General features: G+C 40.8%; 1 protein-coding gene across 3 annotated transcripts; it reads right to left on the reverse strand.

Moving 5' to 3' along the window:
- Positions 1-4,750: 4,750 nt before the first annotated feature.
- nlgn3b (neuroligin 3b) lies at positions 4,751-18,693 on the reverse strand. 3 transcript variants are annotated; one of them, XM_017435881.3, is made up of 7 exons: positions 18,026-18,693; positions 15,262-15,321; positions 13,830-13,979; positions 12,911-13,096; positions 9,448-10,237; positions 5,715-6,533; positions 4,751-5,620 (listed from the first exon to the last, which is right to left on the reverse strand). In XM_017435881.3, exons 1-6 carry the CDS (start codon positions 18,504-18,506, stop codon positions 5,741-5,743), a joined length of 2,460 nt encoding a protein of 819 aa, XP_017291370.1. In that variant the 5' UTR covers positions 18,507-18,693; the 3' UTR covers positions 4,751-5,620; positions 5,715-5,740. The 3 variants fall into 3 exon arrangements, with proteins under 3 accessions (XP_017291370.1, XP_017291369.1, XP_017291371.1); XM_017435880.3 differs by having other exon boundaries at positions 4,751-6,533; XM_017435882.3 differs by lacking the exon at positions 15,262-15,321 and having other exon boundaries at positions 4,751-6,533; positions 18,026-18,506.
- Between the last annotated feature and the right edge of the window lie 657 nt (positions 18,694-19,350).

Genomic DNA, 19,350 nt, shown 5'->3' on the forward strand with positions numbered 1-19,350 from the left:
AAAGTCCTCATCCTCTTTTTTTGTTTACCAGCTATTTAAAGGCCGTGATAAAAATGCGACACTGATCTATGGTTTATTAAAAATGATGTCAGTGTAATTATTCAGTTTTACTGGCGAACCAAGAATAATCGCGTTCCTTAAAGGAGTGTGTATCGCCCGGCGCCTTTCATGCCAGAACCTTAAACTGAAATCATTTTATGCTGAGAAGGGACAAAATAAATACTGTAGGGACAACTCTCAGCCACAGCGAATTTGAGCTCAACATCTGTAAAACTGGCTGAGTTGGAGCGATTTTTTTCCTGCTTGCTATTACGCTTCCTGGAACAAGTCAGGATAGCTCTGTGGGCTGTACAAAACACGTTCATTACGTTTAACACAAAATCATTCTCAGATATTGAGATTTGAGCAGTTCTGCCTGTTTTGAGCTCATTTCAGAATGAGCGGTTTTAGGGCTACGTCACGTTCATGCAAATAAGCTGCTGTTGGCCACGCCCCCCCAACACCCGATACCCCACTAACGCACTACATTAAAAAACATAAAAACTCACTGAAGGATTAAATGCTGTGGATCAGACACACATGTATGTCGTTATTGTTTGAAACTCGGAGGATTCTGACTTTGGGACAGGGGCACTTAGCGGTTCTACAATAGAACAATAAGTGGGTCTGAAACCCGACTATTAGCGGGTCAGGACACCGGCAATATAGACACGTTCTATATTACAGCCGACAACAGAACATTTTCCTTTTCCAGCAGACATTGTTCAGCGGTAAAACCAGCAGAACAAACGTGACGGTCTTCCTGTAATGAAGTGGGCGGAGCTCCACTTGGGTTGCTAGGTGAGGGGCTGGGCTCGGCTTGGGGTTGCTAGGTAACGGGGATTGTGATGCAACAATCCCGAGGTTTTTGAAACAGGTTGTTTTGCAGACACCAGAAAACATTTACTTATTGTCAAAAAACGTCTGGGTGTTTTGTTTTGTTTTTGCGCTCGGACTGTTTCTAGAAGCAGTGGATACCCAAATGGAAGTACAAAAACCTGCAAAAAGTGAATTTTGGTCCATGTTCCTTTTGGTCAAAGCTACAAAGAGCTGCACGTGGCTCCCAGAACCTCTGAGGTAGATTTTTATACATTGAGTTGACTCAGCGTGTGGTTTGCTCACATCCTGATACACTGAAGGCAGCACCATCTGTGTCATTATGCAAAATAAATACTGATGTGTGCAGCCTCATAGTATTTGAAAGGTTAGAGTGTAATCTATTTGTTGAAATCACTTCATGTATTAACCGCCGACTATTACGGAGGCCTTTGAAGTAACATTAAATGATTTATTATCAGATCGACTCAGCTGCGTATTCATGAATTCTCTTTATTGTGTCACTGGAGCAGGCGAACCTCTGAAACTTGTCCTCCCACCTTCATCCTTTGAAAGTCAACATTATAGCATATTTACATCTCACAAGCAAGGCTGGCAATCAATCAGCGCTCACACACAGCGCAGAGGTTAATTAGCGCTCTCGGCCTGTCTCTTTTCCACTCTTGCGCGGGTTTTCTGAGAGATTTCAAAGGCATCATTCCTGTGCTCTCCACTTACAGAGTGTTGCATTAATCTTTGCTACGTACTAATTGCTTGATCTCTAATTCCTCTGGGTTTTCTTTCTTTCTTTCGTGTTTTATTTATTTATTTTTTTTCAGGAGATAAAAGGATAAAGAATAGAAGCCAGAATCTAGCGGCTTACTATCGCTGGCCACTGATGGCAAACGGCGATAACGTTTTTGCACGTGTCAGCAAAATATTTCATGAACCAGTGGGACAGATGTGAACGAGACTCTCTGAAAGTAATCAGTGGAGTTGGACACACAACTGATTGAGTTTTGGAGTCAATTACTTTTTATTTAAGATGGCTGCCACAGCTAAACAACCTTAGCAAACACAAGAGTTGCTGTAGCTCAGCCGGTTTTACACATATTGACCTCCAAATGGGTGTGGTAGTAGTTGAGACTGATCCCCAACACGCACGCTAAGACCGAGTGAGATCCGCTTTTAAAACTTTGTCTGTCTGTCTGTTAGCAAAATATCTCATAACCTACTGAACTGATTTTAATGAAATTTTCAGAAAACAATCACTGGGTATATGTCTAGAACTGATTAAATTTTATAGTCAACCAAATTCAAGATGGCCACTACAGCTAAATGAGTTACAAGACACATTAAATTGCTATAATTGAGCCAATTTGACTTAAATTTGAGCTAAAATCATGCATGGCATGGTTGTAGTTGAAAGTCAACCTCAACACACACTTCAACCACCACACATTGTGCAATATTCTTCCTTAAAAGATTGGCAATAACTGTTGTGAATACTGACTGTCTGTTAGCAAAATATCTGATTAACCACTGAGCGGATTTTAATAAAACTCTCCATAAGTAATTATTAGATGTACATTGACAACTCATTAACTTTTGGAGTCACCCCAATTTAGGATGGTTGCCACAGCAAATTATTATAAGCCAACACAAAATTATCTCTAACCCAGTCAATTTTACAGATACTGAGTTAAACTTGGTGTGGAATTACTTCAGAGTAATTGGAAACTCTCATCGCTATTACATCATGCAATATCTTGGCTTGAAACTTTGCCATTAGCTATTACAGTCTATACTGTCAGTCTGTTAGCAAAATATTTCTTAAACCACAAGACAGATTTTAGTGAAACTCTCAGAAAGTAGTCACTGGCTGTACATCTACTGCTCATCAACCCAATTCAAGATGGCTGCCAAAGGCAAGTGACATTAGCAACCCCAAAATGGCTCTGTCAGTTTTACAGATACTGAGCTAAAGTTTGATGTGGTAGTAGCTGAGAGTCATCTCCACCATGTACTCTGAGCGCTAACACATCTGGTAAGCATGAGCGCACATCGCAGTGGGTGATATTCAAGCGTTTAAAAAATGGTAGGTTTTTAATTCAGTGAAAAAAAGGGGGGCAGAAATGTCTCTTTTGATCGTAAAGGTTGCAGACCCCTGATCTGTCTGGATGTATGCGCAGTACGCCGGTGTAATCTGTGTTTGCTCTGCGACAGATCCACTTGCCAATATTTACCCACTAAACGTGGCAGTATGTGTGGGTTTAAACAGAGGGGATGCCCTCTAAAAATATTTGCACCGTCTCTTGCCCCCTGTTATCATGATGCTTCTTGTGTTATCTTGTGACCAACAAGACAAACAGCCATCAGACAAACAAACACACTCTTGTGAGTTCAGTGGCGATGACCTCCAGCGTCGCGGGCTGGAATTATTTGTTTTATTGCTTGATGAAGTGAGGACGGACTGAGCAGTTTTCCAGCTGGGCGTATATTTGCTCACCATGTTTGATTGTCTTTTATGATAATCTCAGACTCTGTGTGTGTTTGAAACCTGTTTGACATCTGCAGAGAGAAAGCTTCAGGTTTTACTTGGTGCATATCAGCTCTAATAGCCTCTAAAAGAAATAGGTGGTCGCTACTTTATTGCAAACACGATACAGCGTATTGCAATGTTACTACACTGCAACGTTAAGTGTTTATGTTGAAAAAAGCCTGCATAAGCTTCAGTTTAACAAAGGAAGCTGCGTTAAGAAAACTCACATTACGGATTTGACCAAAACTGAATTTGAGATCAGACAAAATGTGCATGTGGGGCACATAAATAAGCAAAAAACGAGGGAAATATCAGAACAATATTAACTGTCTACATTGGTTTTGCATTAAAGGCACCTTATAGATATGGTGAGCAGCTCATCTTCTATCCATCACGTATGCAAGCAGAGGTGGGCTTCTTTCAAGTGTTTTAGGTGGATCACCATTAGGAAGTGTGTGTATGGGCTTATAATGGGCAACCCAAATGAGTCCCATTTGGGGTTTTGATGAATGGATGGAAAACACAGGTAGGGCCCGCCTAGCCCTGAAAATTCGAAGCTAATCCACCTCAGTAAACCCACACAGGCAGTTAAAACTGGGACAGTAATGAGCCACTAGACAATAAATTCCTTATCGTGTGTGGGGGGCCATTTTTTCAGCTTGTTTATTACCCATCAGGGCTCCACATACAGTGAACATGTCTGGAGTGTCTTAATAATTATGTTTTTGTTTTCATTTTCACATAAATCTAAACCCACACTAATTCTGTTGTGCTCAAAAGCTGAAATTGCTCCGCACCGAGATTGTTTTACACAGAAAACCATTTGGAATCATCCCGCTTGATGATGAAGAAGATCATTCACGCAGTAACCCAGAGATACCATCTTGTTTATGCAATTTAAACGACAAGAAATTTGTTTGGAGGTTTGACTTTTTATTGAAGGTGAAAGGGCATTTATGTTTTTTCTGTGTGTGTGTTTGTTTGTCTCGTTAGCGAAACAGCTCTCTTCTCTTCTTACACCTGGAAAAACCACAGAACATGTAATCAAGTCCCACGTCCAACAAGACTCATTTTTAGTTTCAAAAATCCTTTAATAGCTTTTTTTTTCATTTAGATTAAACAATGTTATGATAGGTTCAAAGTAATCAAATTTCAAAGCTCTACGTCCATCATGTCCGTTCAGTAAAGGACAACCACCCTCCCCTTGTCTGGTGTTTGGGGTCCAAACCACTCGACGAAGGCGAAATGTTCTGCCAGAGTCACAAGATGTGAGTAACCGAAGTGGTATACATCCTGTAATTACAGTCATCGTTCTCTGAAGACCTTACAGTGTTCATAAACAAACAACAAATCAAATATCGCTCTAAGTTTATTCTGTACAAACAAGCCAAGCCAAAAGAACCATGAGTTAGTTAAGAGTAGGAAAACACATCTTAAGCAATATTTTGTTTATAGTGAAGCAGAAGTTATATTCCTACAATGTACTGAGCAAAACTCAAAATTACATAGAGCCAAAGTATAGCAAGGATACTCAAGTAGACTACAATAAATTACACAACACTACATATGCAAAACTGAATGGTTAATTTCAAACAATGCCTAATTTACATTTCTGCACCACAGTTTTCAGCACTTCCACATGCTCTCGCTCACACGCACACACACCTACACACACACCCTCGCACACAGGTGCTATATTTGCACTACCAGATAGAAACATTTTGGATACGTTGGACATTTTCATCAGCATTTTGAGTTGGATTTTTCATCCCTCGCTGCCGTGACTCCACAGTAAAATCCTTGTGTAAGCGATGTACAAGGCATTTTAAAGTAATTACAGTAAAAATACATTTTCAGAATAAGCAATGTGGAATGAGAAATATGTAGAAAACAGCTTGATAAGAGTAATAATAATAACAATAATAATAATAATAATACTGCTTTTTCCCAGAACTCATCTTCCTCCGGTTGTAATGTCACTTTGTTCCACGAGAGCAAAATAGATATCACAGAGTAAGAAAAAGCTTCCCATACAAATCCAACTGTATAAACATTATACTAAGTTCTTGCTAGGTAAAGTTCCAAAAAAGCCAAAGTGAAAAATGAAATGCGCTTCTTCTTCTTTTTGACTGCCTTTGAACATGGTTATTATAAAATGACTCTGCAGTTAAGACTTCCTATTATGAGAGAGAGCGAAGGCAGGATGTTGGTGGTCGCACGCCTCTGGAAATGACAGAACAAACATATTTGATCCTATTTTACTTACACATCCTAAATACAGCTCTAAATTTCAATGTCTCGTGTGTGTGTGTGTTACATTTCTCGTCTCCGCCTCCTGCCAGGCTATACTCGGGTGGTCGAGTGGGTGCTGGGCAGGCCTGCGGAGCTGTAGCCGGCGGGGAAGGTGCTGTATGGACTCATGTTGGACAGGCCCATTAGGGAGTTGGGGATCATGGTGATGTTGTTAGGGGTCATCAGAGGGATGTCATCGGGGGAGCGACGCTGACTCAGAGAGTAGCTGGGCGAGGTGTGAAGAGGATTGTGAAGGGCCTCGCACGGGCTCCTTTGCTGGGACGACAGGGTCTCGTCCACCGTGTTGGTGTGGCTCGCGTTGTTGCCTTTGCTCTCGCGCTGGGGACTGGGCTGCTGGGACGTTTCCTGGCGGCTGCGCTTGTCCTTGCGGTAGTACAGAGCGGCGAAGGCCAGGACGTTGAGGAAGAGCAGCGACGCCCCGACGGCAATGGTGACGCTGAGCTCCGTGGAGTAATCTCTGGGGTTCGGCATGATCAGAGGGCCCATTTCTCTTCCTCCCTCACCCCCGCTGTGGGACGTGGACACGGGAGGTCGTCCGGTGCTGCCGGACCTCTTCCCGTTGGACTGGGTGGGATCCAGAGGGGTGACTTTGGTGGTGGTGGAGGAGTAGTAGAATATTCCCTGGAGGTTGTAGAGATGGGGCACCAGGTGTTTCCAGAAGGCCACTTTGGTGGCGCGGTAGTGGTCACGGACGCGAGGCTTCAGGCCAATGTGCAGGTACAACTGGTCATAGGGGAAATACTTAGACCAGGCTACCTCCTCAAAGCGATTGGCCTTGGTATGGATAAACTTTGTGTCCTGTGGCACTGGCTTGTTTGGATCCCTGTGAACACATCAGAAAAGACTTGGGTCATAAAAGACAAACTCTTTAGGGTACATGATAACCGACATCTTCATAGATTTGATTCAGTTTATGAAGGAATAGTTTGGGTATTGATTTTGAAGTGAGTTTTCTTTAAAGGTTATCCATCCACCCATCTTCTACCACTGGCAACAGGTCCAGAACAGAAATCCAGACACCCCTTTCTCCAGCGACATTCTCCAACTCGACCTAAGGGGGATCCCAAGGCTTTCCCAGGCCAGAGAGAATACATAATCCCTCCAGCCAGTTCTGGGTCTGCCCCGAGGTCTCTTCCCAATGGAACATGCCCAGAAAATCTCCAAAGGGAGGCATCCTAATCAGGTGCCTGACTTTTAAAGGTTATGAACAATTAATATCTCACCTGTTGTAGATAGCTTTTTGACCAACCTCAGTTTGGATCAAACAGAGTTTAATTTTGACCACAATGACAAACTAATGGCTAGTCTGAGCAGTTTTTAAAGTTTATTTGCATGAAACGCGATCAAATGTTTGAGACTAGAGTTGTATTAAGAAGGAAGAAATCCACTTTCATCTTTGCCCTGTTAGCTTGTCAATCCAGTCAGAATTAAACTCAATTTCTCCAAATTGAGATTGTTCAAAGAGCTATCTACAGCAGGTAAGATAATATTTGTTCATAAGCTTTCCACAGATATCTCACTTGATGAAAGCTTAAATATACCTTTAAGCAAAATCATTTTTGCAAATGCAAATAGAATTAAATTATATGAAACACTTCAGAAAGATGATAAAAAAATAATATTCAGGAAAATGAGATACATTTTTCCCAAATAAAGAAAATAAAAAGTCTAATACGGTGTCATATCTCCATTTCTCACCAAGGGCTCAGCTTTCATTCATTCCTACACAGCAGCATTAGCAGCCCACTGTGACCTGTGCAGTGTTTTTCTAACTGCTGGGGTCATCCCACATAAAGATTTATTGCAGCTGTAAAGTACTTCCCGCAAAACAGCAGTGGAGTCCTCCACAACAGTAAAACTCACTCAGGTGTCTCTTAAATTCAAAAAGAAGCAGCAGATCTTTGCCTTCGAAGGAGAGCTGCAGCGTTTCACTTGGCTGCCCTTTTACCTACAAGATTCAGACCAGATCTTGTCTGTAATAATAAACTATTATTTACCAAAAAATGATAAACTCTTGTTTAGATAAAAAAAGAACCTTATAAATGCACAGAAAGATATAAATGTTTGTTCTCTCTTAGTCAAATCAGCTGATAGAAGGAAGAATACAAACAAGAAATAAAATGACAACTAGGATACAAAGAGCCTGTTTCATGAAAAATGTGCAGCACCAGATTTTAGCTTCAGATTTTGTGCATTATTTGTCTCCACTATCTGCTCTGCCGTGTGATGAGGACTGTTCTTATTTACAGAAAATGACTGTCTTTGGTTCTATTTGTTTACCTCTGGATGTAAAGTTCTATCTGTTGAAATGTCTTATAATTATAACTTTTTGTATTTTGAAAGTAAAACAGCAACAATGGAATATTGCACACTTTGTTTGATAAAATATTTGTGATGTCTGACACTCCTCACTGGAAAAGACCTGCCTAACTATTTGCAGCAGGTTTTTATTTTTTCTCGTCCTTTTTTCCTGGGACACAAATACCACCATCTCTCAGGGTCTGCAGCAAACAGCGCTGTTTTTTGAGAAAAGGGCTCCATTAGATTTGGTAGTAATTTATGTAATTATGGGCAATTTTTTCCTCTAAATGCATGGGTAATCTGTGTCTGTGCAGAAGGGCGCTACTTATTTGGCAGCACAGTTTGAGGTGCACATCTCTCTTTGCAAGGGCTTTGTGAATTGGACAGATGAATAGTGGCCACTTAAAGAGTGCAATCCTTTGGTGAATAAGTCTGTGTTTTGCTTATACTGTATGATGTTTAACAAAAGCAAACTGTCAATATGATGTCCAGTCAGAGAGCCAATTAAAGCAAAAAAAAAGAAAACAAACACAAATACTTAAGGAGGGGATCTGGTGGATCTGTTGTGCTATGGGAGACATTTTGCTGGCATGATTTAGACCCATTTGTTCCTTTGGAAGGAAGATTCACATTAAAAAAGCATCAATGCATAATGCTCAGAGTGATTACTTTTATCCTCTATGATAAAAACCTTTTTGTCCTGATTGGAGTGGCCTTCTCCGAGATTACAAAGCCTTCATTTGCATGACATGAAGGGGTCATTCAACCGGTTAATGAATGTAGAAATGATGTAAATTTTATGTTATAGCCTTCAAATCTCAGCTGAGGAGCTGTGGGGGATTTTGGATTAACATGTTAGACGGAACTCTCCACCATCCACATCAAACAGCGAGCATCAACCAGAGACAGCAGAATTAGTCAAACTGTCAACACGTCCTGCAACTTACTAAGACTCAGCCATCAATAAAGTTTTCTTTGGCATATTTATTGCCTTTTTGGTTGCTTAGTTCACATATAATTTCTGTTAAAAACTGTCAAACTGTTTCACCTTTAAGGAATTTGCTAAAATAGAATTTTTTTTTAGAGAAGTCTAAACTTGCTACACCTTAACATCTTGTGTTACTACGTAAATGTTTGAGTTTTGAGCATGGAACGTGTATTTGCTGATGGTGCTTAAGCTGCAAATGTTAGAAGAGGACACCCTGGTGTTGGAAGTTAGGTTAGTGGTGGGGCTATGACATCACTGTTTTAAAAAAGTTGTTTTTTGTCTGTCTACACAAAAAGGCCAAGGTGGTGTTTCAAGATTTCTTCATTCCTAAAATGCCTTCTATGTGAATGCAAAGCAGAAACAAACAAACAAAAAATGTTTAGTGGGTTTCACAAAAAACGGTTCCAGTGTGAACGGCTCCTAAGTCACTGGAAATGCTGTTACTCACCCACTCTTTGCAAAGTTGGTCCAATACGTCATGACCACAGCGCTGAGCATGATGTCATTCCTGGAGAAGTTACAGGGGAACAGATCAGTCGGGCCCACCATGGGGATGCCAAATACATAAGGCACCTCGTCTCCATGTGCCGAGTCTGACCACACGGGCTTCATAAGGCTCTGGCAGTGGTGATAGAAGGCGTAGAAGTACGTGGGCGAGCCATAGCGGGCGTGCAGGTCAGCTGTTACCACCGATGGCTCCACCCACTGGTGGTCAGTGAAGAGGGCAACCAGGGTCTTCCTCCTGGTCTCCGGGTTATCCTTGTCAGCCCAGTCTGTGTACATGAATTTGATCGTCTCCCTGAGGGTGTCTTTCCCATCTGGGTAGCCATACAAACTGTCCACAAAGTCAGACACGGCAAAGTCGAAGTCATTGCCAGACACCCCGTCCTCCAGGTCCATCAAGTTCTCCACAAAGCGCAGCCCTTCGCCCTGATTCACACCCAGCATTATATCGTAGTTGAGGAACTCGCCCTGCTCCATCAGGATCTCGGGGTCGTCTGGGATGACGTCTCCATCGATAACGGGGCCGAAAGCCACGCGGTAGCGGGCAGCCTGGATGTCTTGCTCCACCAGCTCTTTAGCGCTCTTCTTCTGCAGGCAGGACACCATGTCAACTGTGTCCAACACGTTGCAGCCAACCCTCTCAGCAAGCATGCGAGTGTACTTGACTGGCTGGTAGTTGACAGCCCAGCTGGACAGTGCTGAACCACTTTGGATGATGGCTCTATGGAACAGACCTTGGGACAGAAAAATTAAAAACACAAAAAAACACAAATCAATGCTAATCAGAGGAGTCTGAACTGCCCTAAATAAATTAATGATACACATCACACTAACTGTTATTCACAATTAAAGATAATGCTCGCTGACACATATTTTAGGCAGTTTAAAACAACAAAAAGGCCACATCTGGTCAAAAAGACACTGCAAAACAAAGACTGATGATACCAGAACCGATTGGAGGCGGTTCAGTAAACAAGTGGGTAGAAGGAATGGACTTGGGGAAAAAAAAGTTCAAAACACCTTCTCCACTGATCCTTTTTGTTGTTTTATGTGGTCTCTTCTCTATGCAGATTAAAAGAGGGCCTGTCAACCTAATGGTCAATTTGCTGCACAGTGTCAGTGAGGAGGTGTCGGGTTTTTCCTCCACACAAACATACTGCAATCGTAGAATCGTTAATATGGTGTGTCTAACAAGCGGTGCGGCTTACACAGACTGCTGACGCCAACTGTACGGTGCAGAGTGCAGGGAGCTGAATATGCAGGGAGCTGAATATGCAGTAACCCTGATCCCTCAGTGTTGATATAGTAAACAAGCTGCTCGTCTTGAATTGTTTACATGCAGTGCATCACCCCTGTCTCCAGGGATTATTGCATGAAAAAATGACACTAAAACTGTAAGCATTCACTCAAAAAGTGAAAAAAAAGCTGTTTTAAAGTTGAAACAAAATGGCAACAGAGAAAATAGTGACAGTATCATTATCTCCCACTTTAGCTGTTTTTTTTATTATTATTTCAAATTTTTATGTCAATAGAGAGCTAGTACACTTCAAAGACAGCTGGAGGTCTTTGTGCACTTGCTGTAGTGCATGAGGACATCCAATACAAATCTCACAAAATGACAGCTGCCGCAATCTCCCCCGCTCTGATGAAAACACATTTTCTGCTTTTCTCTGGGTTCTCTGGGTTCTGTTCGGCATCAATAACAGAACGCCGAGAATATTAGAGCAAAGATAAGAGGGCCAATTCAAAAAGGGGACACCCATGTTGATACAGACACCTTCGCGTCTTGCAAGGAGCTTTGAGGGGATGTTTATCAAACGGCATATTTTCATGTATCCTGCTTTGTTCCAGGGAGTTTCAAACACCAGATGCCTGCAGGTTCTGTGCACTCACTGTACAGATATTTTACATGTTATTAGAATGAAAGTGGAAGAATTTAGATTAAAATTGCCGTTTTCAATTACAAGAATGACAAAATGTTTGGACACAAAGACACATTAGTTTTTTACAGAATGTATCTCAAAAACTTGGACTTTTTTTTTTCAATCCTATTAGATCTGTAACTTTGTCACTCTTAGAAATTGTCTTGCAACTCATCAAAAGCACTAGGATTTCTGTTAATTATCAAACCCGTTTGATAAACAAACAGGATGTGATGTAAATCAGCTGGAATGGTAAAAACCCACTAACAGGTGCGTCTGATGACGTGCTGAGAACTTTATAATGCCAACAGGACTCTTTAAGAGCTTCACGTTTTAAGGGGTAGAGCTTTTAGACTGATTAGATTGTGTAGAGAGGAACAAAAGCAATCACTTACTTAACAAATACCCCCTTTATTCCCTCCCATCACCCCAAGATCATAACACATCATCTCCCTGTCAGACCATGTGGAGCCACACTTGAAACAATGAGTAACTCTGCAAGATTGTTTAAAAAAAACTAAACTGGAAAGAATGGAATCCATCTCATGTTCATGTGTATGAGAGCCACTCAGAAGAAAAATATTGAGGAGAAATATAGATATATTGTTTTCGAGTTTATTCACAATGTTAAGGAAATAAAGTTATTTTGAGCCCTTGTTCACATGGAAACACAGGTTTTCTAAAATAGTTTTTTTTTGTTGTTGTTCCTAAAAATCTCGCAAATACAAAGCCGTTTCTAAAAATGGATTCATCTTAGGTTTTAGGTGAGGTTAGAGGTGGGGCTATGAAATTGTTGTCTTCAAAAGGTTGGCTTTTTACTGCTCACACAAAAACCCAAGAGTAGTGTTTCAAGATATTTTTTCACTCTGCAAAAATGCAGATTCTTTGAGGACGCAGAGGTTTTTTTTTCCCACAAAAACCTGCTCCTGTGTGGACGGCTCTTGAGATTAAAAGAGGAATCAAAACAAAATGATCATAGGTGCAAAAATCTTCAATCGCCATATGGTTGTCTAAATACTGACCATACCTCAGAATGCGTTTTCAACAATAAAGTTTTTTTTTTCTTCGCACATACACTGTAACTTGCATTCAGAACTTGCTCCAGATGATTTGAGAGTATTTAGAGGTCAACGCTCATGTTTTAGACTCTTATTGTGAAGGATTACAGGAAGTTCTGTCTTCTGCTGCAAGATTGAAGACCGCACCTTGGTCTCCCTCAAGAAAATGCTTTGTGTTTTTATTTTAAAGCTTACTTGGTAGAAGTGCGCCTTTAACCATCAGCTACAACAAAAACAAAAAAAGTGAACAGGCAGGTTTGGGAGAACAATGAGGCCTGCTTCCTTGGGCTTAAAGAAAAACATCCTCCTCATATTTTTGTTTTCTGAGAGGCTCCAAACCACCATCATAGGGCTCAGGCATAGACACGTTGTATTTGAATTATTGAATGGACATGTACTGATAGAATAGCGACTTGCATGTTCTTACCCTCTGAGTGGTGGGACAGTGTTAGCAGACTGACGCACGAAGCACCGATCCCAGATCCAAACACTGTGATGCGGTTGGGGTCTCCTCCAAAGTAACCAATGTTTTTACTTATCCAGCGGAGAGCTTGAATCTGATCCAGGAGTCCGTAGTTTCCTTTAGCTGCCTGGTCGCCGGTACTCAGGAAGCCTGATGCAAACGGGGAGAAAACAGAGCTAAAGCCAGACTCTCTGATCGGAAGCTGTGGCCCCAGCAGGACATCTGAATAAACTGGCACCAACTCCCCTCAGGTGTAAACAGGCATTTCACTACTTTTTACTTTCCTTGCAGTCGTCCCCAAGCAGGAAGTGGTTTGTCTCGACTCATCAAGCCTGAATTCTCCACCCAGAGCGGTGACTTTATAACATTTAACGTGCACAAATAAATTTCTTTGAACCATTTTCATCGAACCACACAGAGGTCACAGGTGCTCATGCACATTTATCTCATTACTTATTCCCTCGACTGGTCTCATCTAAGAATCTTTGAATGTTAAACAGTATAAACAACAAACATTGACCTTGTGAATGCTGCAGCCTTCTTGGCTGTAGTTAAATCATTTCGCTTTCAAGAGTGGCAAAGGATGATAATCTTGCACAGATTAGATAAATCCATCTAGAGGAAGATAAATTGGGTAGAACAATGAGTTTGTGCGACAAGGACAAGGCTTGATAAGAATTTGCATAGCCGTGTTCCTCGGAAGGTGCAACATAAAGTGTTATGCTACCAAGATCTAAGTTAGCTAGATGTTTTTATCTCGACTTCTTCTTCCTGTAGCAGTAAAAGTGAAACTCAGTGCCCATTCTTATAGATATTTTTTCTCCTTGATTAAACAAGGCTAAACACCCCCTTTTGAAAAAGTCCACACAGACTGTGTCTTCACCTAATATCCCAATTCTGTAGTTGAGTGTGACGACAACAACGTTTCCATAGCTGGCCAGGATGCTGCCATCCATCATGTTCCCGGTGCCCTCCATGTAGGAGCCTCCGTGGATGTAAACCATCACCGGTCGGGTTTCAGAGTCCCTTATATCTGCAACATTACACACACACACACACACGCACACAGTCTGAGCAAACAACTGCAGGGACAACAGGAATGACGTGGAGGATTGATACAGAACTGTTACTTAAACTTTCTTTCACAATTGCTCAAGATGAAGTATGAGAGATAGACCGCATAGAAAATGTACTTGGAAGCAAGCCAGGGTGGAAGGCCTGTGGTTTAAAAGCTGTAATGGCAATCCAAAATGCATGGTAAACACACTCTGACAAGAGTTATGAATATAATCAACAGTTTTATGGTGCATGGACGTGTCAGAGCAAGCATTCTTGTTTATCTGCATTATATCTAAAGGTCTCTGGATAAGACGGAAAAGAAAAAAAGTTTAAATCAACAGTTCGGACCTTTTTAAATGGGGTTCAATAGAATAATGAAGAATATCTTACCTGCTGTAGATAGCTTTTTGAACAATCTCAGTTACAGAAATAGAGAAATAAAGTTTATTTCTGGCTGGAATGATGAGCTAGCAGCTAGTGTTTTATTTCATTTCATTTTTTTGTGAGCGCAAATAGCAGCAACAGCAGCCTGGGGCACTTCCTGCAGGAATATCATAATATTTCAGATTGAATAACCATGAATTGCTAAACTGACAGTGATGTGAATGTTTGTAAAATAGTGTTCATATGAACTGATATGTTTTTGGAACTGGAGTTGTTTTAGGATGATAACGATCCACTTTTGTGCTTGGACTAGCCATTAGATTGTCTATCTAGTCAGAATTAAACTATTTCTCCAAACTGAGGTCATTCAAAGACCTATCTATAAAAGGTAAGATGTTAATTGTTCTTAACTATCCCTGGACTATCCTTAAGTAAATGTAAAGTTCAATGTATAATACACATGTACAAGCCTAAAACATGACTTGTTTACTGCATATTTGAACTGAGACAGATCACATTACAGTAAACTCCTTTCTATCTGATGAACCATAAGAGAAAGAGTAAAAATCTATATGTCTCGTTTAACATATTGACATGTGAGTTTCTTTATTTGAAGACAGATAAGTAGAAAATGCAATCTCAGGATCAATGTGCAAGAAAAGAGAAGTGTTGCACTTACTGAAAAAGGATGCAACAGTTCTCAGTTCAAGATGTAAAATGCAGGACCAAAAACCTTATGTCATCCTTTCTTATTATCCCCCTCAAAATGGGGGAAAAAAGACCCACAATTCGTTAGAAAATCAAAAGGTATTGAAACATTTCCATGGAAAAAAAAATCCATGCATTAAAACTGAGTTTTTAGATAAAAATACCTTCAGATACATGAGTCTCAGCATGTGAGAAAGGCGCCCCCTTTTTCTTGTTTTGGCCCCCTGGGATTCAGATAGACAGAAACAAAAAGAAAATTCAAAAGGGCACGGTAGACCGGACTGGGTGTCATGTTTAATCTAATCCAAAGGACAAAATCGAGAAGCAAAAAAGATCAAGAAAATGTTTAATAAAAAACGTAGGTGGAATATTTCAAAATATATGAAACAGTTTGAACTATGACAATCAAAAGCATTTGAGGGAAACAACTTTTACTCCTTTTTAGTTCAGATTTCAAATTTTGTCTATCTACTCTGTTCACTTAGACACTATTTTGCATTTCGATATCAGTGACTGGAGAGAAGCAGTTTTTCTTATATCTTATATCTGTCTGCAACTGCTGTGTGAATTCTTCAGGGTAACCACTGCAGGTTATTAGAATCCAGATAATGGATAATGTTTTGCCAGTGCCATTGTGTTTGTTTATGTCATGTTAGCAAAATATCCCATGAAGGAAAGGAAAGATTTTAATGAAACTCTCAGAAAGTAATCACTGGACAGACATCTGCAAATTTTGGAGTCAACCTAATTCAAGATGGTTGCCACAGCTAAGCATCCTTAGCAAACACAAAAATGATTACAACGCAGTCACATTTACAGATATTGAGCTAAATATTGGAACGGTCTATCCAAACACATACTCGAATCACTAAGATTTCACTCGAGACTGCACATATTATCATTTACAAGGTTTGACCAAAGAGGCTATAACGCCGTAATTGTTCACCATAAGATGATCTTCGTTCAAAACACTGTCATAAAAGACGACGGGCGATAGGCATTTCTTTAAGGAATGTTAGAAATGAAACCAGCTGAATATCAGGAAAAAACAAAACAAAAAACAATTAACTCACAAAAATGCAAGGATAAAACAAGGATCAAAGAAATGTTCGAAACAAAAAAACAAGGCATGTTCCTAGATTTGAAAACCCTTCAAAAAGACAAAATTTAATTGACGTTTTTATGTGCCAGGTGAGAAGGCCTATAGGGAGCACTCAGGCGAGGGGGCTTTAGAAAATGTGGGCTGCACCATTTTGGACATCTACCTTTCATGCAGGCTGTTTATCTGTTGTTGCTAAGTTACCATAGGAGAAGAAAAAAAAGCCAACAGTCTGAAAGAGCGGTGTGTTACATACACAAGCAGAACAGGGTTCAGCTCTGAATGCTGAATGTATTATGCTGGGCGCCTGTGAGAGAGGCCATATGCTCTCAGGAACCACCTTTAATTAGCGTCTCAAAGCATCATGAGCCTGAGAAATCGGTTAGTCGTCACATGATTCCAAAAACATACACTATTAGTGCGCTATTACATTGTTCAGTTAATCTACAGATTCACAGCAGACACACAAAGTGTTCCCCCGCCGCTTCATTTCGCAGTTCAGAAATAGGAAAGGATTCAGCATGCGATAGACAGTTGACTCCTGCACCTCTTTAATTGGCCCCCGACAGACACGCTGTCTGAACAGAGCTGTGATTCACTAATATGGACCAAAAAATTTTGCAAAATATGGAAATTTGACATTTTTATCTTTCCTCTATATAAACCTCACAGTTACCTGTGATGCTGTGGCAGTGAAACAGACTGTTTTTACCATTTTACAAACTGGAAATGACTGCTTAGTTTCGACAGACATACATTTTATTGACTATTAATATATGATTTATTATTGCCCCATGGCAAAAGATGTGTTTGTGTGTTTGAGTGTGAATTTGTCTGTCGTGTTAGCAAATATCTCATGAACCAGTGGATAAAGTCATAAAAATGGCTATAGCTCAGTCTAATTTACAGATACTCAGCTAAAAACTAGTAGCTGAGAGTCATTTACAACACCTTGTGCGAGATCTCAAAATATTAAGTGACAGCTCAAATGTTTTTTTTCAAGGTTAATGAAATCTAGACATCCTACAGTAACCTAGAAGTTGAAGCCAGAAGGATAACATTGTCCCCAAAGGCGGCTCTCAGCACAATATTTAAGTCCAGGACTTCATCCTTATTGAAAGAACGTAAATGAACCTCAGATAATTTATTTTAGGTTTTAGTGCTTGTTAATTGTAATTCTTACCTTGCTGCTGTACGCTCTAATACTTGTTTGTTAAAAGTTTAGCTGGAATTAGTTATTTCATGTGGAAAAGAAAGGTCACGTAACACCAGGATTGCATGTGGTGGAACAGGCAGGACTCAAAGCTCCACAACTCTATTGTGCTTACTCTGGTTCCAAAAATACAACATAGCGGCACCAATAAACCAGGTCCTGCTGGCTTCAATTTCCAACAACGAGAGCTGGGGACCTGTTGTACAGTAATCCTAATACATGGGTTTGACCAAAACAGCTATAACTCCATCATTTCTCAGCATAAGATGATTTTTAAAAGTCTGGCATTAAAGGTGACAAGTGATATGCATGTATCAAAGGAATGCTAGGCCTTTAATTAGATATGTATTGAAAAACAAAACAAATAAGCTGCTGATGCTCCATGTGACTATAAAAAAGATCAGTCTAGCTGCATCATTATTCACTAACAGCTATAAGATACATTTCTGCCTGTCAGATGATGTCAGAAAATGATGCTTTGGGTGATAAATCAGCCTTTGGCGGCAGCATGACATGAGTTCATGATGATTACAGGACAATGAGGGCCTCAGCCAACAGCAGCGGCGAGCAGCAGACACGTGAAGTCACAGCTGACCGTTTTACCAAACCGACTCACCGTCTTCCGTCGGCATGTAGATGTTCAGATACAAACAGTCCTCGCTCTGATCTTGGATGTATGTCGCCACCGTGTCCAGGTTGTATGTGAACCATATGGGCATCATTATATCTGGCACCGTGTTGTGGATGTTCTGGGGGCACACGGGCATGAAGTGGGTGGCGTTCCTGACTCCCGACCACGGGGAGGGCTGATCGGGGGGCATGAAACGCTTTTCCCCCACAGGCGGGGCGGCGTAGGGGACCCCGAGGTACTGATCGACGGGTCTGAGGACCTCACTGGGGACGGGAACCCTGAGGCCTCGCAGTTTCCCAAACTGGGTGGTCACAGTTGGGTGGAACTTCTGGCTTGTTGCTTTAGTGAGTGAGCAGCAGGAACATAACATCCACCAAAGGAGAGCACAGTGAGTGATGGTTGCAGTCCCTCGCTGGTGTAGCAGGTGTGCCGGCAACAGATGGACGCTAAACGTAGCCAGCCACATGGTCCGGATGAGACGGTGCCGTTGCACAACACAAAAGCACACTCTAGTGTCTGTTTAGCCCCTTTGCACTGAGCCTGTCAAACAGACATCACTCACTGCACCTTCAGATCCAACAGTTAGCAAATCCAAAGACACTTCAGCCTGGAATAAATCGGCCCCACTTCCTCTTTTCATGGCAGTGCTTATAAACCTGAGGAAGACAGAAACATTATTCAGACCACAGAACATTTAATAAATGAAAACATCAAAAAGCTCTGCAGTACTTCAGCCGCTGAAACTAAAAGCCAATATTTATAAAAATGTGCCCAAATTGAATTTATTTGCACTCCCAGATCCAGACTTAAAACCAGAGGTGATTTTTAAATCTGTTCTGGAAACCCATTTGTTTTCATTGGCTTTTAGTCCTAGTTGAAAAGGACTTCCTGATTTTTATTGTTTTTATTATATTCATTGATTATATTGTGCAAGTTTCTATTGTTTATCTAATTTATTTTTGTTTTATGTGTTTTTTTTTACTGTGTTTGAGCTCAACAATGCTTTTATAATTACATTTTCTGTGGCACTTTGGTTCAACGAGGGCTGGTTTTAAATGTGTTAAAGAAATAAACACTGACTTGACTTCAATGCAACAACATCCACGTTGTTGACAGATGCACGAATCATGCATGGGCTAATAAATTTAAAGTTAAGCAGCAACATGTGGACATTTAAAACTGAACTTAACTAAAGGTCTAGCATTCCTTGAAGGAACCCATAATGTCCAGTGGTTCAAGAGATATTTTGCTAACATGACAGACAAACGCTCACACAGACACAAGCAATGACATTATAGCCCACCTTTTGG

The sequence above is a fragment of the Kryptolebias marmoratus genome, linkage group LG13, assembly GCF_001649575.2.
Source record: "Kryptolebias marmoratus isolate JLee-2015 linkage group LG13, ASM164957v2, whole genome shotgun sequence".
Classification (NCBI taxonomy): Eukaryota; Metazoa; Chordata; class Actinopteri; order Cyprinodontiformes; family Rivulidae; genus Kryptolebias; species Kryptolebias marmoratus.